The sequence below is a fragment of the Momordica charantia genome, assembly GCF_013281855.1.
Source record: "Momordica charantia cultivar OHB3-1 chromosome 1 unlocalized genomic scaffold, Mcharantia_2.0 BLBB01000001.1, whole genome shotgun sequence".
NCBI lineage: Eukaryota > Viridiplantae > Streptophyta > Magnoliopsida > Cucurbitales > Cucurbitaceae > Momordica > Momordica charantia.
In genome coordinates, this window is record NW_028275157.1 from 17893987 (window position 1) to 17920677 (window position 26691).

General features: G+C 33.4%; 3 protein-coding genes across 6 annotated transcripts; all 3 read left to right on the forward strand.

Annotated features, from left to right (window-relative positions):
- The first annotated feature begins 763 nt into the window (after positions 1 to 763).
- On the forward strand, positions 764 to 4109 carry LOC111005953 (putative disease resistance protein At5g66900). The gene is made up of 5 exons (XM_022277665.2): positions 764 to 1661; positions 1783 to 2192; positions 2338 to 2693; positions 2804 to 3012; positions 3086 to 4109. The coding sequence occupies exons 1-5, from the start codon at positions 1016 to 1018 to the stop codon at positions 3922 to 3924; spliced, it is 2460 nt and encodes an 819-aa protein (XP_022133357.1). The 5' UTR covers positions 764 to 1015; the 3' UTR covers positions 3925 to 4109.
- A 9458-nt stretch (positions 4110 to 13567) lies between these two features.
- LOC111005725 (transcription factor HHO5) lies at positions 13568 to 15449 on the forward strand. Its single transcript, XM_088118637.1, has 5 exons — positions 13568 to 13868; positions 13960 to 14165; positions 14269 to 14647; positions 14730 to 14806; positions 14903 to 15449. The coding sequence occupies exons 1-5, from the start codon at positions 13670 to 13672 to the stop codon at positions 15134 to 15136; spliced, it is 1095 nt and encodes a 364-aa protein (XP_087974763.1). The 5' UTR covers positions 13568 to 13669; the 3' UTR covers positions 15137 to 15449.
- A 5753-nt stretch (positions 15450 to 21202) lies between these two features.
- Positions 21203 to 26410, forward strand: LOC111005896 (plasma membrane, autoregulation-binding site, misato segment II, myosin-like, tubulin/FtsZ protein). Of its 4 annotated transcripts, none has more exons than XM_088127077.1 (10): positions 21203 to 21406; positions 21522 to 21617; positions 21877 to 21978; positions 22328 to 22373; positions 22692 to 22767; positions 23322 to 23682; positions 24618 to 24870; positions 25315 to 25410; positions 25492 to 25611; positions 25763 to 26410. In XM_088127077.1, the coding sequence occupies exons 2-10, from the start codon at positions 21525 to 21527 to the stop codon at positions 26209 to 26211; spliced, it is 1596 nt and encodes a 531-aa protein (XP_087983203.1). In that variant the 5' UTR covers positions 21203 to 21406; positions 21522 to 21524; the 3' UTR covers positions 26212 to 26410. The 4 variants fall into 4 exon arrangements, with proteins under 4 accessions (XP_087983203.1, XP_087983189.1, XP_022133258.1 ...); XM_088127063.1 differs by having other exon boundaries at positions 21205 to 21406; positions 25168 to 25410; XM_022277566.2 differs by having other exon boundaries at positions 21205 to 21406; positions 21541 to 21617; positions 25168 to 25410.
- The last annotated feature ends 281 nt before the right edge of the window (positions 26411 to 26691 follow it).

The window sequence follows — 26691 nt, forward strand, 5'->3', positions numbered from 1 at the left end:
TTCCAGCCGTCTTTGAGCCGTTTTTCAGAGAGTTTCGTGGTAGTTTCAAGGGAAAGGCTCGGACATTGGCAGGGGCATTGGGATCGATCAAGATCAACATATTCGGGGTAATTAGATCTTGATTTTTGTGAGTTTTTCATTCATGTTCCTAAGTCTTAATTGTGTAAAATATTTAGAAGCTAGGGGGCTTGTGTTGAGACCTAGGGGATATTTTAGGGAGTGTTATTGTATCCAATCCATAATAATATTAATGAATTACTCACATTTGAGTGGAAGACTGAACGTAGCCCTTAGTGGTAAACCAAGTATAATTTACTGTGTCGTTTACTTGTATTTACTGTTTTTCTTCCTATTTGCATATTCTTGGTTGTGTTGGATATTTTATGTGGGAGAAGATGGGAGAGGATAAATTATTTGAGATACTGAACAATGCAGCTAGTAATTTTATACTATTAAAAAAATGTGCAAATTTAATATTGTTTGACTTGGGCCTAATTTTTGTTTGACCACTATCAAAGTTTTAAATATTGTTTGGCATGGGCCTTTAAGTTTTCTTCGACCACCATCAAAGTTTTAAATATTGTTTGACCTGTACCTTAATTTTATGAATTAGAAATTCATAGAAAGAATATTTGTATTGATAAATAAATATTATGAAACGATCCGATCTAGATGGAAAACTGATATCGAACCGGTTCGGTTCAGTCCCAGTAATCTCTGAAAGACTGAAACTTTGCACCCATAAACAGAGAAAATGAGAACAGAATAAATGCTTGCTGATCATTTGCCAACGCGGTTAGCTTCAAGACATGGAGACAACGATCCCATTTCCCACCACACAACATTTGAAAATTTCTAATTTGGACGAATCATTTCACTTCCAGAAAGCTCCGCAAGATTCGAATTCTTCGTATACTTTTAAGCTATGCTAACTAGAACCAGATTGATTTGATGAAACCCCAGTGCTCCAAAAACTGATTCAGATTGGTAAAGTTTTAGAAACAGACGAAGAAAAATGGCGCTGGAATTGGTGGGCGGAGCTGCTTTGGGCGCTGTAGTTGGGGAGCTGCTCAAAGCCATCTTGGATTTGGGCGAAAGGGCCCTTAATTTCAATCCTGTTCTTAAGGGTATCACTTCCAAGCTCAGTGCTATATCCCCTTTGGTGAAGCAGATTGATGAGCTCAATGATTTCCTCGATTACCCAAAAGAAGAAACTCAGAAATTGAGGGATTTAATGGATGAAGGGAAGCGCCTGCTTCTCCAGTGCGGCGATGTCAAATTGGGGAAACTTAATTATCTGAAGAAACCATTCTTCACCCAAAAGCTTCGCGACTTGGATTCTGCGCTTGGAAGCTTTATGGACGTTTTGTTGTTGCAAATGGCTAGAGACCAGAAGAGGAACTTGAAGATGATGACCCAAATGATGGAGATTATTTGCAGACACGATGGCAGAGGTGGGTCGGGGAAGCCTGTGGATTTGGTTGTGCCGCGATGTCTGGTTCCTGAATTGCGAGAAGAAACTGTTGGGTTGGAGAAGCCAGTTAAGGAGTTGAAGGTGAAACTTCTCAGAAATGGGGTCCAAATGTTGGTCGTTACAGCTCCTGGGGGCTGTGGAAAAACTACTCTAGCCTTGAAGTTCTGCCACGACAAAGAAGTCAAAGGTAAGCAAAATCATGCTTTTGAAAAAAGGTTCGTTGAGCTTGGGGAATGAAATCATGATAAAACTTACAAATTACCACCACGAATCTCTTACAGGAGATTTCTAATTTCGCATCTTGATAGATATATTCCAGGAGAAGATCTTGTTTGTTGCAGTTCCAAGAAAACCAGACTTGAAGGTCATCTTAAAAAACATAATTGAAAGCCTCAGAGGCATTCAATTTCCTGATTTGCAAAATGATGAACGTGCATTTTGCTATTTAGAACTATGGCTGAAGCAAACTAGTCAATATCCTGTATTGATTGTCTTGGACGATGTGTGGAACGGGTCGGAATCAGAGTACCTTCTTGATAAGCTTTTCCAAATGCCTGGCTGCAAGATCTTGGTCACTTCAAAGTTCTCTTTCCCAAGATTTAGTGAGTCTTATTATTTGGAACCTTTGGACCATGAGAATGCAATAAAGCTTTTTCATCGCTCAGCATCATTGGAGGAGGGAAATTCCAAGTTCCCTGATGAAGAAACTGTAGAAAAGGCAATCTTTCTCTAATCTGATAGCTATGTTTTAACATTTTTGTCAGCTTGATCTTTCAACTCTTTCATTTTTTCGCTTATGAGATGTATATGTACTGTGTCTTTTACACAGCAAGTTTGAAGATTTCTTTGATATTGAATTTCAGATAATTGGAGGATGCAAGAGACTCCCTCTTGCCCTAAAGGTAATCGGAAGGTCGCTTTCCCGCAGACCGACGTCAGTTTGGAAAGTTACAGGGAGGAACTTGTCTAGAGGTGGCTCTATATTTGATTCTGAGAGAGAACTTCTTGAATGCCTACAAAGCAGTTTGGATGTCTTGGATGATAAGACAGTAACCAAGGAGAGTTTCATGGATTTAGGTTCATTTCCTGAAGATAAGAGAATTGCTGCTTCTACCTTCGTTGATATTTGCAGAGTCTTGTATGAACAAGATGAAACTGAAGCATTGGTCACACTCGACGAACTTTCCTCTCGGAGTCTAGTTAGTTCTATTACGACGAGGTAAATATTTCTCACACATTTCCTAGAAAACCAAATTACTTCATACTCAAATCTGGAAAAGAAATTTCCACTGTTGATATAAGTGATTTGTTATGTGGGGTTATCACCAGAAAATATGCATATGATGGTGACTACTACGAAGACTACTTTTTCACTCAGCATGATATTCTTAGAGATTTGGGTATCCACTTGATGAATATGGAGCCCATAGAACAAAGAAAGAGATTGATCTTGGACATTAATGGAAACGATCTTCCCAAATGGTGGTTAGAACAAGAGAAGCATCCCGCCAATGCGCGCCTCATATCCATAACCACAGGTCTCTCTCTCTGTTATATTCTATTTTCCTTTTCTTCACAACTTCAAACTCAAAGGGATGTTGGATGTTGCAGATGAGAGATTCTCATCAAGTTGGCCTGACATGGAAGCACCTGAAGTGGAGGTTCTGATTCTTAATTTTCTGTCAAAAGCTTACAACTTGCCTGGCTTCATCAAGAGAATGAACAAATTAAAAGCTTTGGTAATCACAAATTTTGGACCTTTTCTAACTGAGATGACAAGTGAAGATAATCAACCACTCAACTACCTATCAAGTCTTGAACGAATCAGGTTTGAGCGGACTTCCATTCCTTTTTTTTTAGGTAATCCAAACCCGAAACCACTGATCAATCTGCAGAAAATATCCTTCTTTATGTGCAAATTTGGTCAAACTTTCATGAACCTTTCGACCAAAATCTCGGATTTGTTGCCAAGCTTGCTGGAGATTTCCATAAACTTCTGCAGTGATTTGAATTTAGTCCCCAATGGGCTGTGTGAAATTGTTAGTTTGGAGAAATTGAGCATTACAAATTGCCATGGATTATCTTCCTTGCCACAAGATCTTGGAAAGCTGATTAATCTAAAAAAACTGAGGCTTAGATCCTGCATTCATTTAGAAGAGTTGCCCGAGTCGACGACAAAGCTTCGGGAATTAGTCCATCTTGATATCTCTAACTGTCTTGGTCTTGCCAAGCTCCCAGAGAAGATTGGCGAGTTGCAGCATTTAGAAAAGCTTGACATGAGGCGCTGCTCGAGCTTTCGAGAGTTGCCATTGTCAATCCGAAATCTGAAAAAGTTGAAGCTTTTGTGTGATAGAGAAATTGCAGAGTGGTTGAAAATGGGTGCACCCCGCCTTGCCAGACAGGTGAAAGTACAGGAGGAAGAAGCCAACCTGGATTGGCTACGATTATGAACTATTCTTTGGTCTAATACATTTGTTTGTTTATTATGTAATTTGTTAAGTATGGAACAAGTATAGATCTTCCTAGCATATATAGAAACTTCACCCACAATTTGTAAGGCAAATATTGTAAAGAAAATGGAAGTCGTCTTCAAATTCTACAAATAAATACTCTGTGTTTTGGTTTCTCAACAAAATCTTCAATAACTTCTGTAGTTTCCTTCTGTTGCACAATTTGGTTTAATTCGGTTTCTCACTAGACTCTACAAAACTGTTTCTGTTATTGCATCTAAATTTTTTATCTTGAAGTCATTAAATTAATCAATAAACTAAGTTTATGATCATTTACTTTCTATTCCAAGTTGGGCCTGCACAACCCACTGTTGTCTCATTTTGGGCCAATGTGTGGCGGTTCGTTTGTAATAATGGGCTCTGTAAATCTAGCCCATTGGTAAGTTCCATCTTCCATCCAAGCTACTCTTTTTGTTTTTTAGAATGTTACTGTTAGTTGTTACATGCTCAAATTGGCTACTGTAAAAATACTCTATAGTCTAAGAGGGACTATTACTACCAATATTCTTAATTTAATAAGATTAAATTACAAATTTGGTCTCTTTGACCAACATGAGCTTAGCTCTAATTAGCATCTATCTCATACTAAGAGGTTATGAGTTCAAATCTTCTACCCCATTTGTTGTACTAAAAAAACGGTCTCTTTGATTTGAACTTCAATTTAGTCGTATAATTTGACAATTTGGCCCCTATAATTTTAAAAGTTTTAATTTTGGTTAGCCTTATAAATTGAGCTTAGTTTTAGTTTTGTATTGATTGCAAGTCATCTGTTAGGTTTGTTTTACCTACACGAAAAATCCATTGTTTTGTTCTACTTTTTACTTAGCCCAAAATGCTAATATAGTAAACTAACATAGTTAGCGAAGTAAAGAACATCAACTCATTGCTACGGGATAAAATAAAATAAATTGTTGTCACGGTAAGAATAGGGTGATTTGTGAATTTTAACTCCACTATAGGAACCAAATTGAAACTTTTATAACCACAGTTATAGGGGGCTCAATTGACACCAACCTAAATTTTAATATAATTAAAACGATTTTATCTTGAAATTGTGATCAAAATTGAAAAGACCACCATAATTTAATAACTTAGTCAACAATAAAATAAAATAAATCTCACTCTTTACATATTTAACGGCTCAAAAATGACCATCACATCATGTCTCACCCCTTTGAGAATAATTTGTGTAAAAGTTTCAAACGTGGGACATTTATCCATTGTTAATTCATCTTCCCAATTTCCAAAAGGTGATCAAATCGAACATCATACAAATTTTTTGACAAAAAAAAAATAATAATAATATAAAATGGGAGCTGCTGCTTGGAAGCAGGAGTGACAGTAGGAATATATAAGAAAGATTTAAAAAAGGGATTATTATTAAATTTAGATAACTGAAGTTAGTCAACAAAGATAAATGGGTGTTAGAAAAAGCAGAGGAGAGAAATGAATAAAAAAGATCCCTTTTATTTCTTTGCCGTAGAAATGTGGAGTGGGAAACACGTAGATTTATCACAAAAGAAAAAAAGAGAGAATAAAATGTTAAATTTTTATTTTTATTTTTTTTCTTTTTCAAAGGAGAAAAGAAAGAGAGACAGAGAGCACTAGAAAAATGTAAGAGAGATAGAAGTTATTGGAGCACATGGGAATGGCCACACCCAGATGTGGCGAAACGTTCATGTCTTATTTTGTTTTCTTTTGTTGCCCACTTACTTACAATCCTCATCCCACATCGTATGCCTTTTTTTTATTTTTTTTAGGATAACCAATATTTTAAATGTCGATATCGATCGAAATATCAATAGGATATCGATGTCGATGTCGATAGATATTTCTCAAAAAGTTATAAAAATAAAAATCTCGAAAAAAATTTAAATTAACAAATAATCGTTTCCATTTCTAAATAACCTAAAAAAGATTAATATTAATATTATGTCTATATTAGTGAAATTTTATTAATACTTTCCATATTGTTAATTTTTTACGTAACTTATGGAAATGTCGATTTATTCCTTATGTTAATGTTGAACTCATAGAAAGATGAAAATGTCGACATGTTAACAATATTGTGTTTTAGTTTAACACTTGTGTACTCAGAAAGAGTGATTATCTAATAGCTTTGGTGTTATCCATAAATCTACTCATTTCCATAAGTTGATAAGTTTAAATGCTCCAATACCATATTTTTGTCCTAAACAAATTAAGCAGTTACTATTTATTTCTTTAAAGTATTCATCCTCATTTATTGTGTTATAGGGAAAACAAAAACCCTCAACAAGCTGTGATTAAATTAAAATAATTCTTAAAATGAAACTAAAGGAATGTCCAAAACCCCCTCTGAATCCACATCAATTACAAATATGCCAAACACTAAGAACAATCAATTCCGACCACAAAATCAAACAATCAAAAGAATGTCCAATCTCATAAAATGTGCCCTAATTCAAGAAAAACAAATACACCCTACACACAACTATAAAATAAGCACCCACACAACTAATCTTGCCTGCTGCTAATATGCCGATAACTCATCAATTAGTTAAAATATATTTCTATATAGTTTCAATTAATTAAAACATATTTTGAACCTAACTTATCAACTAACTAAAATATATATCTGTAGTTAAGACGTATTTTTTCGAGTCAATACCCACCCTTACATATTATTCAAACTTAAAAAGAAAAAAATATTGTTTTTTTTTCCCAACAACAAGAATATTTCACAAATTTTAGAAGGAAAACAATATAATAATAACTCAACGAAATTTCAAACTTCAATTGGACCCACTTAAATAAGTATAAGATTCATATTCATCTTAATCTATTTATTTTTGGTTCAAAAAGATAATTCCATTGGTAAGGGTTTGAGATCTCTGGTTTAACACTAGTTTAGAAGTCTTAAATTTGAACTTTTGAGTGGGTCTGGATTTTGAGGTGAGTGTGGATGCTCTCGAGTACGGGCGATAAAGGTCCGAGTCCCGAGTTATCGAAAAAATAAATATTCATCTTAATTTTTAAGCATAATGGAATGGATATTAATTTATCCCACCCCAAATCAAGCCTCAGCCCTTTCTAAATTCAATAAAGGGATCTTGTTCAACTAATGCCATATTAATTAATGCATTCCCCTTTGCCAATTTCTTTGTTTATTTGGGTTTCCTTTTTATTATTATTATTGTTATTGTTATTATTGGTTTTCTAAATGCGCGCTTCTGCACTTCATGTTCTTCCCATCTCTCTCTCCCTCCTTTCTAGATATATAGTGAGATGTACAGAGGGGAATTTCATCGTCTTTTTGACAAATACAGTCTACAGTGCATTTGTTTTATGAGAATGTAATTTTAAATGATTAATTTCATAGACATGTGACCATTGTCAGAAAATCAAAGCTCTCAACATGAATGAACAAAGGGTAGATACTTTTTTTTTAAAGAGTAAAACTAGTCTTTTCTTTTTCAACTTTTAAGATGAACGATAAAAAGTCATAAATTAGTACATTACCCCATTGGTTAATCTTAAATATTCATGTCATCTTTCTTTTAAAAAGAAAATTTTTGATTTCATGCAGGATCTTCTGCCTGCCCCTTTTCTTGGGATTTATTTCCAATATTAAAAACTAGTGAGTTTCATGGACTTATTCAATTATTATATTGATATATTGATAAATTGATAAAAATAACTCGAAGCCCTTAAAACAATCTTATCTCCACAAAAAATTTTGTTATGAGTGGACAGAGATGAACACCAAAGATTTCTTTTATAAACTGATATTAATTCGAGGTAATACGTTCCTTATTAGTTTAAATATTTTAATATCAATATACAATTCTTATGTAATTCTTATATATGCATATGTGATGAAAAAATATAAGTAAACAATAACCACTAGTTGGGTCATTTCTGAATCCACATCTTCAAAATTTTCGCTTCGTCCCAAACTCTATTGAGAAAAACAAAATCATTCGTTCCGTTCCAACTTTATTTCATATCTTAAATCGAGATTCTTCATCCCATTCGAGATCGACCTCAGTTGGGAGAAATTGACACTTTTACCCCTTTAATTTGAAAGTATTAGGGGGGGAAGTACATCTCAAAGTGTTATAATCAAAACATATTGTACTTGCATAAGGGACATGGGCAGAGATTGTACCCCACAGCCAAGATTCTAGGGTTTGTTCTCCCATTAGGCTCTCTCTCTCACAAAATTTTGTTCAAAGATTTGAACAAGTGCATCAAAATCCAAATGAATGGAGAGTGGGATCCACGATCCACACACATTGAGCCGTGAGAGCCATTGATTTGAAGAAAAAAAAGGGGCAGGCATCAATGGTACAAAATACTTTGTAGTCATAAGAAACCCAAATTTGAACACACATGCCATAATGGCTTTAAAAGGTTTTGGTTGTAATAGGAGAGCCATTGCTTCCCAATCCTTTCAGAATCATTTTTCTGCTCATCTTCTTCTCTTCACAAACAAAAACTATTCACTCTCACGCCTCCGATCCCTCATATTTAGATAACGAGCATGTTCTAGATTAGATGCTATCCCAGCGCCCAATCACCAGCACCAATTTTTTCTATTCTTAAAATCAATCATTTTCGGACGTGTTTATTCCTTTGAGAGCTATTCTTTATTTGACTTCTCCATGACGTAGCAAAATTATAATAGTTAGACGTTTTATAAATTTTTTTAATATGCTAATAGATACCCTTTTAGTCTTTGGAAGGTGGGACTCCTACCAAAACATGTTTGTAGATGACATGTTTTGTATACTCTCGGGTGTTGGCGCAGTGGCAAGAGACTTGGGTATTGACATCCAAGATTCAGGTTCGAGTCCTCCTATGCATCCAGTGGTAAAAAAAAATGACATGTTGATTAGAATCATGGTTTTCTTTCTACCGAAAGTATTATTATAAACAAAGCCTAACGATTCATCATATATAGCTAATAGATAATTTACTAAATTTAGATATATTAGTATTTTATATATTTTTTTTTTTTGTCTCATAAAGATATAAAGATTCAAATATGTAATCTTTAGGAAGGTAAATAATGTCTTGATCAACTCCCACCACCACCTTAAAATAGAATATTAGAAAAATGAGAAAAAGGATCCCTAGTTTATGTTGCAAGAAATAAAATACACTTGGACCTATTTTATATTAATGATTTTATTTTTAAAAATTTTAAGCGTAATTATTACCTAATATTTTTATCTTGTCCTTTTTCTTTTTTATACTTTTATGAAAACCTTTAAATTCTAAACAAAAATATTGAAAACAAAAGGAAATTCTGGAAGATTACAAGCCTGTAACAACAATTTTACTTTTCGTTCTCTATTTTTAAAATTATGTTTATTTACTAACCTTTTTACTTCTAAAAATGTCTTTAAAATCCTGTCTAAACTTTGAAATTTATATGTTAAAAAAGAGTGATTTTCAAATATATTAAAAATTAATGTGTCATCAAACAAGTTCACTTTCTTCGGTTATTAAAAGTTGACTAGAATTTTTAAATTTTAATTACAAGATCAAAACGGAAGGGTTAGTTAAAATAATATTTTATTTAGAAAGTATAAATCTGCCACAAAAATCCCTTTCTAAAACTAGGTGAAAAATCCCTTCCTAAAACCATTCATATTATTCCTTTTTTTTTTTTTGTCTGGTTGCACTATAAAATGAAATATGAGAATCTTTTTAGTCATCAATTATACAGAAAACCAATGAAAAGGATCCAAATTAAAATTTGGGTATTACTAAAGAGGGTTTTAGAAAATGGAAGAATATACTCGATAATTAATGTATGTATAAATTAATTTTTAATGAACGGTGTAAAAACATACTCATTTTTCATATGAGATTCGCTAATGAGACAGCAACGGATTATGGGGCTCTCTCTCAGATTCTCAAGCTCTACAGTTTCCCACTTTTCCCATTACTTTTTATTTTTTTTTATTTTTTTCAATTAATATCTAAAATAACGATCTTGAAATTTAAAATAAATGTTTTTAACTTAATTATTATACTTCTAATTTATTTTCTAGCTTATTTTTTCAAACAGTTCTGTGTTGGTAATCTTCCATCAATTTTTATATTGTATTCAACAAAAACTTTATATGGATTACATGAACTTGCATTTAAAAAACTTTTTCAAATGTGATTCATATGGGCTTATGATTTCAATCTTCAAGCTTTAATTAAATTTTGTTGAGATATCCATATATAAATTAAACTTATTTCAAAACGCTCAAATGAGTATCTGGTCCAAAGTCGAGATTCGACTAAGATTGGCGAACCCAAAAAATGTATCAGAGTATGTTAATGATCCTACATCGAGAATATAAGATACCTGACAAAAATTTATAATAAACGGATTACTCATCTTATTGTCAATTAATTTTAAGAAAGAACATATGAATATTAATAAATTTAGTTATATATTAGTGCCTACACTTCTAGTCCATCAAAAAAGTGCGACGTCACACAACTTATTATTATTTTTATATCATATCCATTCTATTACCCGAAATTTGAATAAAGTTTGAGGACAAGAAACGAAAACGTTAAAGAATAAAAGCCAAACAAAAAGGAAAAAAAGATGATTGGTTTAGAGAAGAGTGAATGGTTACGATTATTTAGTATAAAAGAAAAAAGAGGCATCTTTTACCATCTGTTGTGCGGGAGGAACCACAGCCAATGAATGCTCAAGATACCTCATCTTCATTCCAAATTATTTTTCGAAAAAACAAATAATCAGATTTAATATTATCTGTAAGACACGTGTCAGCATCAGAGAGAAGGAATCTCATACGAATCAGAAAAAGGCAGATCGTACTGGATCCTTACAACTGCAACAAAGCACCACCACTCGCAATCTCACCGTTTAAAAATATCCTCTTCCACGTGCCCAAATCTTAATCGATGTGACCATCTCTCTCTCTCTCTCACGGCGCAAAATGTTGAGCCATACTTTTTTGTAAACTCAGTAACTCTATAGTGGAATCAACCAACCATTTTGGACCATTCATTTTTTGGCCATTACAATGTTGCAGAATCCTAAATAATTATTAAATTAACGATTATCTATTTACGTTCTCTCTAAATTTTGTTTATCTATTTTAAACTCGGGCGAGAGAAGAATATTTCATCTATTTGTGGATTTGATTTGATTTGTATAATTCTTTATTTTTCATTTTATTTATCAATTTGGTTTGTCTTTTACTGAGATTTTTTTTACTTGTATTTTAAATATAAACTTGATTAACTTTAGCGATGTGACCAAATTGATGGTTGAGTAATAGGGAGATAAATACTGACTGTTGAAGGGTAAAATTGTAAAATGTTTTGTTGTATGTCCTAAGAATCTAATACCCTATAATTTATAAAACAAATATCTGGTTAATTTGGATGCTCAGATGTTGTTGATGCTTGAAAATGGTAGATTCTAATAAAATCAACATAAAATTTGGATGCTCATATAGTATAGAATTAATAGCAACGTGACACGTCCGTTGAAAAAAAAAATAGCAACGTGACACGAAATAATCCCAATATATATATATATATATATATATATAACTTTATACTTGTTATAATTTTTATGAATTTAAATTAGGAAAAAATCGTCTAAAATTATATAATAAATAGAGAGATTATTCTGAGGAATCTATTTCTTTCACAGAGGTTGAAATAGGGTATTTATTTGTACTTTAAAATAGAGATTGGGACTTATAACATACGTCATATCTAATAAATAACTTTTTTTTTTCAAATTAGTTCTAATTTCTCTTAGTTAAGTAATGTGATGAAGAAAAATAAATAAAGAATAAGGAAAAAAAAACTAAAAATTAAAAATTATATCGACCCTACCCAAGGGTCGTTGCCATCAATGTAGAGAAGGGCATGAAAGCAACAATGTTGGAGAATTGACCAGAAGACCCATCATCACATTGATGAACAAACAATTAGCCATTAGGGTTGCTTTACTTCAGGAATTTAGCTGGCATTCCTTGTCATATATGAATCGATTTATTGCCGATCCGAAAAATATCTCCTCATCAAAAATCACCTACCAACTATAATACTTCAAAAATTACTTTAAAATAATTTTAGAATTTTTCAAAAAATCAAATTTATCTTTAGTAGATAAAAAAGAAAACATCTATTACTAGTCTTGCAAATCTTTTTCAAGACTAGTCAAATATTGGGTGGGATTGATTATCTTCCTGATACTAGCTTTGAATACTAGCTTTGAATACTGGTAATTGGTAAAAGTAAATAAATAGAGAAAGCTCATATAGATATTCAATGTAAATACATTAACACACATACCAAAATTAGATTGGTTCTTTTTTTTTTTTTTTGTTAGGTCCAAAATTCAAAATATGGACCCAAATGAAATAAATCTAAAATTATATGAAATTAAATTGAATTTTATCCATTAAATCATTCATTAAAATAATGACAAATACAACCCTCGTTATCATGCATCATCATTTCTTTATAGAGATAATTTATTATTCAATTTTTTTATTACAACATGTGGAGTGGAGGATCGAACTCACGACCTATTAGTTAGTAATATGTTTCGATTATTGTTGAACTATGCTCGCTTTGACAATAATTTATTATTCAATTAATATATATCATTCAAATGTTATATATTGTATTTTTAGATTTCTCTTTTTAAGTCTAAATTTTTTGATTAAAATTGTATTCAACACTATGGCAGAATGAGGAGGAAGGAGGAGAGTATATGTTCATTTTAAATTAAGAAAATTACATTCAAACATTTTAAAATTCTCCCTCTAATTAACCTTGGTAAAATTTCATAATTGAAAGTTTATATATATATAAAATAAAATGCAAAGCTTCTCCTCCCTATGGAAATTTTTGGTTGCTCTTTGTGCACTACACAAACTTTTACGTATTTTTTTTTTCTTTGATTACTTAAGTTTTACTTATAAAGCCATGTTTACAAGGCTTATAAACAAAGTTATATAAGTGCCATCATTTTTTTTAATTTAATTTTATTTCATATTTGCCATTCAATTTAAAAAGGAGCCTTTATTTTTTCTAACTACTATTTGCGTGGTGAAAATGCAAGGGGGGTTCGAAAGGTAACTGCAAACATTTGCGAAAAAATAAAAAAGAAAAGAAAAGGTAATTGCAAAGGCTGAATGTCGAAATTGCCCTGGAGTTGTAGCCAAAATTACGCGTAGGTCAAAGACAGCGTTGCTTTCGGCCCACGATTCCTCCCCTGGCGCACCCACCCACCGAAGAATCTAGTCGGTTTTTTTTTTTTTTTTTCGAAATCTGAAAAAGAGACACATTAATTTTTATTTCTCACAGTAATCTAAAAAAAAAAAAAAGAAGAATAGTAAACAATTCGCCGCATCATGACTACGATGTGTGGAATCCTAAGATTCCAGCACAGCACCACCAGACTCGGCAACTCGACCAGGCCGATTCGATTTAATTTGTCCGAGTCGCCGAGTTATTGTTCCAGATGCGACGACCCGATTTCGCACCGCAACCCATCGAATCTTGGCGTCCTGAATCTGCGCTGTTTATAAATACACGCCCCCCCTCTTTGTTTCTCTGACCCATTCTCTGTTTTCTCTATAGCAAATGATAGAGGAGAAAAACACACGCACAATTCACACTCACACTAATTAAGTGAATTATGGAACTCAGTTTAGTTTTGTCCTTGGACTTCGTACCCAAAACCATACCTGAGATTCTCCTCGAAGTTTCGTCCATCTCTGATTCCTTCACCAAGCGCTCCAAGCTCGACGATTATGTCAACAGATTGGAGGACGAAATGAAGAAAATCGACGCCTTCAAACGGGAGCTTCCTCTCTGTGTTCTTCTCTTGCAAGATGGTGGGTCTCAATTCTCTGATTTTGTTGTTCTTTTGGGATTTTTACAACATGGGTTTCGGATTTTCTGATGTTTCGATTCGTGGGTTTGCAGCTGTTTTGAGATTGAAAGAGGAGACGTTACAGTTGAAGGATCAGCCCCCGGTGATTGAAGAGTTTATACCATTGAAAGGAAGTTCCGATGAATCCGACGACGGGGAAAGCGAGAGGAAGAAGAAGTGGTTGAGTTCCGCTCAGTTGTGGAATACCAACTTTGATTTCGACGACGAAAAGCAAAACCCCAAATCGGATACCAACTTGGTAACTTTTTTAGAATTTTTTTTTTTTAATTTTATTCCGCTTTTTGATTTGTGGGTTTTCTGGGGATTAGATTTAAATTAGTGGAATTGGGTGGTAATTTCAGAATGGTGAGGAAGACGATCGGTCTGTGCCGCAGAACCCAATCGAACATTGGGATTGTGCAAAAAGACGAAGAGAATTCGAATTGTTCAAAGATCAATCCAATTTCGTGAAAAGGAAGGAAGATGGGGCGTTTTCTGAAGTCCCAAAACTTACTCTAATGACTCCAATCTCTGATCCCTTCCCTGTTAATTTGACAGTCAAGAACAGTGGCAGGGGCGCCAGAGCCGCCGTTCCTGGCTTGTCTTCGCCGGCAGCGCAAATTAAGGCACAGACGAAACTGTCGCAGCAGCAACAGACCATAAGGAAACAAAGACGATGCTGGTCGCCGGAGCTCCACCGGCGCTTCGTCGACGCGCTGCACCGACTCGGCGGATCTCAAGGTTTTCCAAACGTTTACAATTTATCCTTATTGTAAATCTGATTAAATACTTTTTTTTTAATTGATTACATTTCAATTTGTAGTGGCGACGCCGAAACAGATAAGGGAATTGATGCAAGTGGATGGGCTGACGAACGACGAAGTGAAAAGCCATCTACAAGTGAGGATTAAGAACAAACACAATTTTAATTTTCTGGGTCTCTTTCAGAATCCTCCTCATTTTAATTTTTCTGACATCTGAGAAACGGTTGTACAGAAATACAGGCTTCACGTCCGAAAACTGACCCCACCGGAAGAACGACACGGCGGAGAGCAGCACTCAAAGACGGCGAGCGTGGCACACGCCGGCTCCCCAGACGGGCCACTCCACGGCGGTGGGTCCGGAAAGGCTCTGTCCATAACCGAAGGAGAGAGTATGGAAGGGGAAGAAGATGCGAAATCGGACGGCCACAGTTGGAAAGGGAGGCTGCAGCAGAAACAGGGAGATTGATGAAGAAATTTTCCTGTCCGACAAGTTTTGCAGAGAATGCGAAATGGGGGGATCTGAATTTCTGATTTTGTAGACACAAAATAAGGTATAATTGTAACTCGACAAAGGTTTTTTTTTTTTTTTTTTTGGTTTTTGATGTGTAGTAGTATTGGATGATGAGGATGTTACTTTTACTGATCTTTCCCTCTATGAGAGAAAAAAAAAATGTTGGTGGAGATCGGCGTAATGGCCTCTGATCAATGCATTGTATCGTAGGAAATAACAACAGGATATATCACAATCTTCTGTCTCAAATGCGGTTCTTCTTGATCCAGCTACCATTTTTGGTTTGCTTCCCATTTAATTATATGTTCTATAAGTTCTTTATTGAGTCTAACTAAAAAAATTCAAGATCAAAATCATAAATTTTAGTACTTTTTCGATTCATTTTCTTGACTGTGAACTCAAAAAAGAAAAAACAATACAAATAATGTATGGCATCAAAATATTCTCAATGTGCTATTTGATCCTTCTTTTACTTCAAAGAGTGAAACTGGGCTACTTTCATGATTGAGAACTAATGGAAAATTGTGCCTTTTTGTTTGTTGGCCGTGGATGGTATAAAGCTTTCAAAAAGATAAACAAAATGAATATGGAACTATGGAAGTACTAATATTTAAAAATGGATTGAGAAATTTATGATATATTTTTTGTGTTTTATTACCATACAATTTAGGATGGAGTTTCATATCTCTCGTCAAAACTACTATTCAATAATATCTATTTGATATGAAGTGCACTAAAATTTTCGTCTGGGACGCCAAATGGATGAATAACGTTCTAATCTACGTAACGGATGAAAAAAGTCATTTGATTCACAATGACACTTGTTCTGTTTCCATAAAAAGATACTTCGAAATTGCGTGATTAAAATGAACTTCAATCGAGTATCTTACACCATTTAATGTTTGTGTGATGAGGAAATTAATTTTCATTTTATTTGTATCGTTGGATAACAATTTCACTTTTTATGTTTTGTTTATAAAACCCATGCTTGTTTTGTTTTTCTCCCGATGTCATTGTCACATTTTTTTAAGTACACCTTTAAATGCATAGTTAAGTTTCAAGAAGTTCTTGTATGCAAAGATGAAGGTACACGGTTTAATGTGTTAAAGTACCTATATCCAATAAAAACGTAGTGAGTTCGGTTCAAATCCCACCACCCGAGATGTCGTACAAACAAAAGAAAGAGAAAAGCCAAAGTTGTTGTATACCTTTTTACATATTTTGAGTGGTAAGATAAGAATTTAAAAGTAGAGAGAGAGAGATGGGAGTGGGAGTGGGAGTGGGAGTGACAGAAGGGCACCATCTGAAGGTGACGGGTGTGTGAGAATTGAAGAGAAGATGATAAGAGAAGCTGCTTCTCACGTGGATTCTCACCATGTTATCAACTTAGGCACGTGGTGGATGATCAGCACCTGCCCAGCACGTGGCTGCCATCTTCTCCCCCACAAATAATTGTTAATGGAATACAGCATCATCACATACACTACAAACGGAGTGGAGCAACACAACACAACTTAACTGCAAGCTTCATGTAATGCTGTGCGTTTCAAATTACTGTTCTTTTTTCAATTGGGTTTGAATAATACTTCCAAAATTATCTCCATCCTTAACGATATTTCTTATTTATTATTTTCAAAGTCATATACCAAAACATACCATTCAAATGTTCTAATTTTACCATCATATTACGAGTTTATAGAAATATATAGTTGAATAGGATGATAAACATTAAATTTATTAACAACAATAAATTGCCCATTATTTAGCTAGTAAATTATTTGGGGTAATATTTAACTAGCAAAGCTCTCGTAAATATTGAGATTATAAGGGATTCATAAGTTGAAAAATAAAGTGTTAATACTCGTTATCGCGGCTGGGAAGTTAAATATCTGTTGACATGTTCATATATAAATATCAACAAAATATCACTAATATGACATAATATTAATATTAATCCTCCTTAGCTTATTTAAAAATGGTAAAATGCTTATTTGTTAAATAATTTTTTTTTTTTTATGAATTTTCTATTTTTATATCTTGACATTGATATCTTATTGATATCCCATTGATATTAATTTTGACGAAATTAAAGCCTTGACATTTCTAACAAGATTGATATTTTTAAAAACCTTCATCACAGCATAGAAATTAAAGCCTTATATTTCAAGGTAATCCAATTACACTATATCATCACTTTTCCAGCTTTAATGTAAGAAATAGATTTCATAAACTCAATCAATAGGCTAATAACATGGATGATAAAGTTGAGTGAGTTAAGTTAATAACAACGATTAGGACCTTGGTCTTAATCAATTATTTTGTATAAATGTCAAAATTAAAACACGACAAATTAAGGTGTTTCAATGAAGCAAAAATTTGACTAATGTTAGGGGGAACTTTGAATAGTCCTCCGACTTCGGATTTATTGCATCTAATGACAAAGTCTTGAAGCTTCGGATTTCTTCAACTTTGAATAGTCAAGTTATAAGATACATTTGATTATGGGACTTTTACTAAGCTAACAATTTAGCTTTTATATTTTCATTAAATTAACGATTTAATTCATAAACTTTAATTTGTAACGATTTATTCTCTATATTAAAATTTGTAACAATTTAGTCTCTATCATGAAAAATTTTATTAAAATTAAGTATCAAGTTTTGTACTATAACAATTTAATATTTAATATTTATAAATATACTTGGTCCTTCGTTGGTTTATCAATCTATAGATATAGGAAACTTAACAAGAAAAGAGAAAAAATTTACGATGAAGACTAAATCATTATAAACTTTAAATTACAGGGACTAAATTATTACATATTCAAATTTGAAGATTAAATTGTTATCAATTTGAGAGTACAATCGTTACAAATTAAAGATCATGGACTAAATTGTTACTTTAGCCAAAGTACAAGGAACATAAGTATTTTTAACCTTTTTTTGTTTTATGTGCTTGGACGAACTTGGTTTTATCCCTTTTTTTTAGTCCAATATTTGTTTTCGAAGTAGTATTCAAACCTGTTTCAAATTTATGTCCAACGTTTTCATTTAGTAAGTTACAACACAATCATGTTATAGACTACACTTAATTAGTAATTAAACCCAACAATGGAACACTACTAATAATAGTAGCTTTAATGATTTTTTTGTCCTGATTAATGATGTATTCAAGTTTTATTTTTTAAAAATTTACATGGTTTTTATTTCTACAAGAATCGTATGGATATTAATAGGAGATCAAAACAACCATGGCCAACCTTAGTTCAACCATGGACTCAAAAAATATAACAAGCCATGCTAGTTGATTCTCTCACTCAAACTTAGAAGTGAGAGTGTAAGTCCAAAACCTAAAAAACTAAAATTATTCCTTAGTAGGCATTCAGATCGCATGGTGAAGTTAGTTAAATCTAGAATTGTTAAACATACAATCTGGAGTTTTTCTTTTTTTAATAAATTTTCAATTAATTTTTTTTATGTCATTTATATTTTTTTTAAATTTAATTAAAGTTTGGAATTTTTTTTTTAAACCGAAACATAAAATTGAGTTATAATTCATATAATCTATAAAAATTGAAAATTATATACTAGGAAATGCCGACACACATTTTTGGTGAAGTATGGAGTATCAGACACATGTCTGACATGGATACGCTTGACACGTGTCACGGAGATGACAATTTTGTGGGTTTTCTGGGTCCAAATAAAAGGCCCAATGCCCATTACTAATTAAAAAAAAAAAAGTTAATCTACGCTGTTTTAGAAACTTATTTTCACAAATATCTAAAGTTTTTCAAAGTTTACTTACATTTATATTTATTATAGTTGTTTTATTTTTTGGAATCTAAAAGATTTAAATTCTGAGATTGTAAACCTAATCATTTAATTATTGTAGACCCATACTAATTTTCAACCGTAATCCCTTAATTCACCCCTAAATTTTCTTATCACGATTTATTCTCAAAATTTTGCAATATTAATTACAACCTAGATTTACCAATATTAATTACAAAAAGATACAATATTTTGTTAGTTGGATAAGGAAATTATAGAAATAAAATACATCCGGATATAAACTTATTTGGTGACATTAACATAGAAAATGCAATCAAATACAATTACAAGATAAACCTATAATATAAATATAAAATATATCTATATGATATTCAAAAGTAGAAAAAGGTTTTTCCACTTCACTCTAATAAGTTTCCATAAACATTTTCATTGATGTTTTTATGATTAAATCAATCAGCCAATTAGTTCGATAGTCTAACTATTATCCTCATGGAGGGCTTACTAGGATCATGGGAGTTTTAGGAAGATAGAAGATTCATTATAACAGCATTAATGACCTTAGTGATCCTCACAAGTTCTATATCTGAAAAATTATGAAGTTTTAACAGCGGTGAAAGCAAATCTCTTTACCTATTCCTTCTATACTAATTGGATATTTGAGTTTATGTTTTCAACTTTTGCTCATCTCCATTATGCGTATAAGATACTATCTATATTTTATTATCCGAATATAATCTTTTACTATTGCATATGAAATATACCTCAAGTAACAAACAAAGTTCAAAAGACTCTATCAAATATACCTCGAGAATTGACCAAAATATTCTACATGAGAATTTCTTATTACATCTTCATATATACAATCTGAGGCACCCTACAAGAATAAGTTAATCGGTACCAAAATAATTAATCTAAAGGGTTACACCGTAAAAAAAATATAGAGGAAAACAAAAACCAGTACAAAATAGAGGGAATATTGTTCAAAACAACATTGATAATATATACGGGTATTAAAAATATACCATTGTGAAATCAACTAATACTTTTGAACGGAGTAAAGGCGAAATCGAACACAAAACAAACATTCATTTTATTATAAATGGTGAGAAGGTTGACAGGTGGCCGACGAGCACACGACGAATACAGATGGTTCAAAAGTATCCGTAACTAAGGAGCCTTCACACAATGGGCTGCTACGGGCGAGTGAATGCAGCAAACGAACGGAAAAAATGGAGGTTGGGGAAGAAACGACTCGAGAATGTGGTAGAAGAAGAAACGTTTGTAGAAGGAATTTGGGTGGGATTAAGAAACGGAAAGAGGATTTTTTGGAACTGTCGGCTCAAGGAAGAAAGAAAAGATTTTTTGGATTTGGGTGAGATTATTTGGGTATTTTTTTAATTTTGGGAAGTTTAAATCATCGGGATTTAAATTCTTACCTACCAACTAAACCATTTTGAATTTCATAAATCTATTAATATTTGAGTGTAAATAAAAAAGATATAAAGATAAATTATTTATGAGTAAATGAGATTATTTTATGATTAAAGGGTAAATTTTGTACCTTTGAATTCTTTTATATAGTTATATTCTCTAAGTAGACTATATTAAAAAAAATTAATAAATGATAAAAAACCTAATACCCATCCACGAAAACAAAACACACCACCCACTCCATGAAGCCGACGCCTCTGCACGCCTTTTTTGCCGCCTATTCCGATGCCGACGCCGTCGCTCGCCATTGCTGTCGTCGCCGACGCCTACGCCGCCCCTACCTCTGTTTTCTTTTTTTCTTCCTAAGTAAACTCTAATAACATAACTTTTTTTTTCTAACCCTCTGTTTTTCTTTAATTTTCATATACTAAAAACAATTCTCTTTAACGTTCCTTTCTTTTTTTTCTTTTTTTCACAACTTTGAGTAAAACATATTTTTTTGTTGGTGCGTTTTGTTTCTGTCCTTAGTCTTTATTTATTCTTTTTTTTTTCTTCTTGTTTTATAAATTTAATTATACATATTGAAATGGTATAAATCCAAAAATAAGATTATTGAAATCATATTTATGAAGTTCAGTATATTTAGTATTTTTTGTGTTAAATTTACCTATATTATATATCTTAAAAAAATATTTAAAAAAAAGTATCCCAACATGTTCGTGTCCTTATCACTGTCCTATCGTGTCCTAATTTTTTTTAGGTATTAACGGAAAATATTGTTTTAGGGTTATGTTTCTTACGCTGACGCATAGTAAGCAGAGTCGAAATTAGGTTGTGTTGGTGCGGAGATTACCAAAAATTGGGTCAATTGCTTATTCAAAGTACCCGCCCTCGATTCTCGCTAGCTCCAGCCGCTCTCTCCTCTTCTATCGTCATCTCACACTCACTCATTCTTATTACAGCTTGAAAATTTGGTGATAAATTCACTCCGGGCTCGGAGGTGAGAAAACTTCAGCTTCATTTCTTCTCTTCACAACTTGTTCTGTCATTATATCAGTCTTACAAGAGTCTTCAGATATGGGGTTTTTTCCTTTTCGCCCAATTATCTGTTTTAGTTTATGGGGTTTGTGGCAGGAACTATGAGGGAAATCGTGACTATTCAAGTTGGAGAATTTGCGAACTTCGTTGGTTCTCATTTCTGGAACTTTCAGGTAGAGCCCTCCCTGTACCACCATATTCTCTTCTAATACGTGTGTATTGCGATTACTCTGTTCTGATGTCTTTTTTTTTTCTCCGGTATATTGGTTGGATTGATACTGGTAATTTGAATTCCCAAGTATTGAGCATAGCTTCTTCTTCAAGTGTTGTTACTTGAATGATTCCCAAGCATTGGAATTTTAAGTTGCTTATTTAGAATTTATGCGAAATTTGTTCATGCGAAGCTAAAATTTACTTCGATCTTTATGGAAGGATGAGTTGATTGGCCTGGCTGCGGACCCTCTTGGAGATGCTGTGTTTAAGAATCAACATCTTAACATGGACGTACTCTACCGTTCTGGTGAGACACAACAGGTGGAATATTTGACATTATGTTGTAAATGAAGAAAGTTATAGGATTTTCACTTCACATCTCACACTATAGTAACCTTACTAATCAACACACAATGTGGTAACCCCCATCCTTCCAGTTAATGTAACTGAATATTATTTCTATGTTTACATTATCTATAATTATTCATGCTTGCTTCTTAATCATGGAGCAGATGATGGTATTGTCCCAACCAACTACACGCATTGAGTTGATGCATATTTGGATTGTTTTTGCTAGGTTTTTTCTATCTTGAGTAACTTTCTTCACTAATGGAGCTAATATTCTGTATTTTGTCCTTCTGTTTCATCTTTTCTTCTGAATAATTTGCAGGGTGTACTTACATATACGCCACGTCTAGTTTCAGTTGGCTTCAAAGGTATCTTTCTGTAATCAATGCTTATGAGTAACTTTTATGTGATTTATTTACTCCTAGGTATTAGAGAGGTCTAATGATGCTAATACAACTTTTGAGTTGCTAACCATCCTCCTGGTTCTCCATTACATAAATTACTTGCTTTTGCATTCTTCAGCTCATGATGTGTTATGATTGCTGAATATTCATTTTTGGCTGTGGCAAGATATTTTGTTTTTATAATTATTCTTGCTTCATTTAAGTTTGTATTACTCTTCTTGTCTTTAGAGAATGAAAATGGATTCTCTTCTTTACATAAATTGATTGAGTTATAACATGCAGGAGGCTTAGGATCTGTTAGTGCACGTGGCACTCTATATAATGACGATGCATATACACCGTCAGATGTCATTACATGGTGAGATTATCAATATTAGAGATTTTTATTCCTCATATTTCAAGAAATCCGTCACTATAATCCATTAATGTGCATGCATATGTGTATTCCCATTTTGTTCCACTTACATTCATAAGATATATGGGAGATAATTGTTCTCAATTGATTTCTCTAGCTTGCTTCAGAAGTTCCTAGATTAATGGCTTTACATTGCTCTTAGGCTGGTATCAGCGTGTTGATAGATGCATATGTGTTTATGTAAGAAGAAAAGTGCAGACTTTTAAGAATATGCTTACTTTATGAATTGACTTCTTATTATTTCCAGTATTGCAATGAGGCAATGAACTTTGGATACTGTGTAAAATTTCCTAGATTTAGTCTTAATACTTAGTTATTTATAGATGTATATCATAATGATCTAGGTTAAATTTTGTTTCTTTGATCAAGCTATGCACCATCTGGTTTGTAAACTTCATGTATTGAAAGCTTCATTATCATGATCTAATTTTGAAGTGTAGTATTGAAATATATTTATGGTGCTTGAAGAAATTGAATATGTATTTTATATTTTGCAGGCGTGGTAATGTTTCGACTCATAATACTGAGCCGCTTAAGAAAAATTTGTTCTTGCAAAGTTTATCTGAAGAAGAGCAGGAGAACTCAATGAATGGAAAAAATAGTGAACAGGCTACTTCTAGAATAGAAATTCAGGACAAAGATATAGTTGAATGTCTAGAAAAAGATGTCACCTTTTGGACAGACTTCTCAAAGGTTCACTATCATCCTCAAAGTTTATATCAGTTAAATGGATTGTGGGTGGATGTTCAGGAGTTCGACAATTATGGAATTGGAAAAGAATCTTTTTCTTGGAGTTCGCAACGTGAAGATATCGATGAAAGGCTTCGTTTTTTTGTGGAGGAATGTGACCATATCCAAGTACGTGTTATTAGAATTAATTTTAAATGAAATGTACCAAATAGTCACTTAATTTTCTTCTTCAGATTTCCCAGCACCCCAAACTTTCCTTTCCCCCATACTGGCATCGGGTCTTATGAATAGGATGCACCATCTCTTTGTTTTGTTAAAAGCTTTTATTTCTTGACCTCACCAAGGGAATGCGATCCTTTCTTTTTTCTGCATGATTGCGATGTGTGCAAATTTTACATCCTGGTGGATTGTTGTATTAAAGGTGTGGAATCTCCTAGAACATTTAAAGTTTCAAAATTTTGGGCACTATTTAGGATGAATTTGAATGAATGATATAGTATGTAGATACTTTAGATTCCTTTTCTTTGCGATGATATAAGTTATAACTATTTGGAATGAAATGGACATTCTAGTTGAGGGAGCCATTGCTCTTAGCAAAATCATGAGTGTCCCTTTTGTCTTCATCACTATCATATCTTTTTTTGGTGGCAGTATAGGGGGTGGGGTTCGGATTTTCCATTACTTGAACTGAGACGTTTGAAAATTGCACTGCTGTATCATATTTATTAATTTCATGGTCAGATAGAACATTGAATCGCATCAACCTCATTTGATAACCATTTTATCTTTTGCTTTTTATTTTTGAAAATTTAGCTTGTAAATACTACTTATATGTAATGTAATGTGAAAACACACCTACTAAATTGTGAGGAAGCAAAGCATAAATTTTTAAAATAGAAAAGTAAAAATGATATGGTTATCAAATGGGGCCTTCATTTTTATTCATTTTCTATCCTGTAGTGGAAACTTCCTATGCCATAGGTCTTTATTGTAGGCAAGCCTTAATACCCAATATTCTGGATCCTTTAATACAAAACTTGATTTAGGTTGGTGGTTGTACTCTTCTTCCTGTTTTAGTAATGGTCTTGTCTTTATCCTTATAGGGTTTTCAGTTCATAGTCGACAACTCAGGGGGGTTTTCTGCAATAGCTGGGGATTTTCTCGAGAATGTTGCAGATGAATATTCAAACACCCCAGTTTTACTTTATAGTGTTCGAAGTCCTGGTTCTTATAGCATGCAACGTGAAAATAAGAGGCAGACAGTTTCTAGAAATCTTCATGATGCAGTTTCGTTTGCAAGACTATCATCTTTCTGTCAGCTCTTTGTGCCAGTTGGTTTGCCAAGTTTGAGTAGAAGTATGTGCCAATTTTCTGGAAATTTTTCTTATATTATTGTCTTTGTATTTTCTATGTGACATCGCATGGCTGCTTGGAGTTTCGAGATTGCTTCGGATACAATTCCTTTTTCTCTTTCATTGTCAAGATATCGATCATGAGTAGTTGCTCCTTTCTTTGGATGATAAATGTAAAAGTTTTATTTTTTTCTGTCTTGATAGAGGTTTTCTCCTCTTAAAATATTGAATGTTCTACCCAAATATTTCTTTTTCGTATATTTTTGATACAATATTGATCATCATTGTAACAAATATCAAGGCAAAGCTATCACGCATCTCTGCATTGACGACCAAAAGCCTTACCACTGTAGTGCTGTATATGCTGCTGCTTTACACTCCATTGGTCTTCCTTTACGAATGGAAGCCCATGGACCAACCGCAGATTCATGCTATGTTTCTGGTGCAGTTCATATTAATGACATGGTACGGATGTTATCCGGGCAAGGTAGGCAAAATATGGTGGCCATTTTGGATGTTGCAATGCCAGCACCCTCTCTTTGTGGTATATACTCTTCCATTTTCTTTTACTTGCAAAAAAGAACTTTTCATCATCAGTCACAGGCTTCTGCAATCTGTAATACAGGAAAACATTTGGATCAACCGTTGTTGGGAAATTTGCAGCCGTTGACCCCGGAGGTAGCAGAGGATGCAGAAGATCCGCTGGCATTGGAATCCATGACTGTACACGGAGTGTTTGGATTAGGTATTACATTAAATAATCACCATGTCAAGATACACTAATTCTGTTGTTGAAGATGTGCCTTCAAACTATCATGTTTAGAAGTTCTGTTTTGAAGGAAAATAAATAAACATGTTGGAGTTTTCTCGTTCTAACTCGATTTTACTTCTTTCAGGAGGGGATCGGGCTTCAGTCCCCGAATTAAAGGATCAAATTTGTGCTGCCTATGAAGGTTCAACAGAAAGGCCAATGCTCTGCCATCTATCAGCAACTCAATGTCCTCTGCCAATACCGTTGCCTTTTCCTTCAATCTTTGGCAACCTGGTTGGCCAACATGGTGAACTGTTGGCCACTCCAATCTCTGGTGCTTCATCAAGGGGATCCCTTGATGTACATTCCATCCCCATGGCAGCTCGGCTACGATCCAGCAAGGCTATCCTGCCATTTCTAGAGAGAAGATTGACAAATCTTCTCAGACATGGAACTGCACAAGGATCATCGGCAGCCTCATTGCTTAGGAATTGGGGGTTTGGAAGAGAGGAACTAGAAGACATGGGAGAATCGGTTTCGAAAATGGTTTTGGCCCTAAATCCACATTCCCAATCGTCGTCTGATTCTGATTGAGGTATGTATAACTGATGGATTTAAAAATGTAGTAACTTGTGAAAATGGGGTTGTAGAAGTCTATCTGTATTTGTATGATTAAGTGCATATGAGAATTGGTTCTTGTGTCATTTTGCAAATCTTGAGGTGAGCGAAGGAAGGTCAACTGTGAAGATGCCTGCTGTTTTATTGGAGTATAGGTAATTGTTGTTCTTGGGTCTTTCTTGTTCTTTTAAAATAAAAAATGCTAGATTAGAATTAGAAAAAAAAGTTGCTGTTTCATTGGTCTTTTAAGAACAAAATGATGAAGAGATGCTCGAAAGCTTGACGAACAAGCGAAAAAAGAAAGCCCTAACTATTTATTTGAGTAAAGGGCTTTTCTAAGTTAATGGAGAGTTTGTTAATTATTGGTCTGGCAATTTAAAGATCTGTAGAGAAATATAAAATTTCTAATGTCGTCTTGTATGCAACATGCTGGGTGGTGGTAGATTATTTTGTTTC